Source organism: Bison bison, unplaced genomic scaffold (assembly GCF_000754665.1).
Source record: "Bison bison bison isolate TAMUID 2011002044 unplaced genomic scaffold, Bison_UMD1.0 scf7180017522736, whole genome shotgun sequence".
Taxonomy (NCBI): domain Eukaryota; kingdom Metazoa; phylum Chordata; class Mammalia; order Artiodactyla; family Bovidae; genus Bison; species Bison bison.
In genome coordinates, this window is record NW_011405367.1 from 1 (window position 1) to 943 (window position 943).

At 44.9% G+C, this 943-nt stretch overlaps 1 protein-coding gene across 1 annotated transcript; it reads right to left on the reverse strand.

Moving 5' to 3' along the window:
- Positions 1–5: 5 nt before the first annotated feature.
- LOC104997502 (heat shock protein HSP 90-beta-like) lies at positions 6–937 on the reverse strand (the record flags this gene model as incomplete). Its single annotated transcript, XM_010852329.1, has 3 exons — positions 6–323; positions 424–614; positions 829–937. Coding segments are annotated over 3 exons (618 nt in total), but the record flags the coding sequence as incomplete, so codon positions are not given.
- Positions 938–943: the final 6 nt, after the last annotated feature.

Consider the following 943-nt stretch of genomic DNA (forward strand, 5'->3'; position numbering starts at 1 on the left):
TCCTCAGGCAGCTCCAGGCCCTCCTTGGTCACAGAGACCAGACTCTTCCCATCAAACTCCTTGAGCTGTTGTACACAGTACTCATCGATGGGCTCCATCATGTACACCACCTCAAAGCCTCGCTTCCGCACACGCTTCACAGATGCAGAGTTGGCAACCTGCTCTTTGCTCTCACCAGTGATGTAATAGATGGACTTCTGGGTCTCCTTCAAGCGAGACACGTATTCTGAGAGAGAAGTCATCTCGTCTCCAGACTGGGACGTGTGATAGCGCAGCAGCTCAGAAAGGCGTCGCCGGTTAGTGGAGTCCTCATGGATTCCAAGCTTTATGGGTAGTGGAAAAAAATCATTTTGTTAGGAAATAACTTCTTCTCCTCTAACCGAATGAAAAAAACCCATTATTAAGCAAGTACTTGCTGCTTACCTTCAGGTTTTTAGAGAACGCCTCATAGAATTTCTTATAGTTCTCCTTGTCTTCTGCTAGCTCAGAGAAGAGCTCAAGGCACTTCTTAACAATGTTCTTACGAATAACCTTCAAAATTTTGCTCTGCTGGAGCATTTCTCGGGAGATGTTCAGGGGGAGATCTTCAGAGTCAACCACCCCACGGATAAAGTCTGAAATCAAAATATGGAAGCTGGGTTTTAAAGATACAGGAGTCGCCGGGATAAAGATAAAAAGATATATAAGGTCATCTGGATTCAACAGAAGGACCGATTTTCTCACCAAACTTTCACTTGTTGTGCTGCAGAGGATCCTTAATCTAAGATAAAGACTCCAGTCCCCCTGAGAACGCTGAAACGAACTACATTAGGGCAAAAAGATACTCACTGAGATATTCTGGAATCAACTCATCACAGCTGTCCATGATGAACACACGGCGGACATACAGTTTGATGTTGTTCTTTTTCTTTTTGTTCTCGAAGAGGTCAAAAGGAGCCCGACG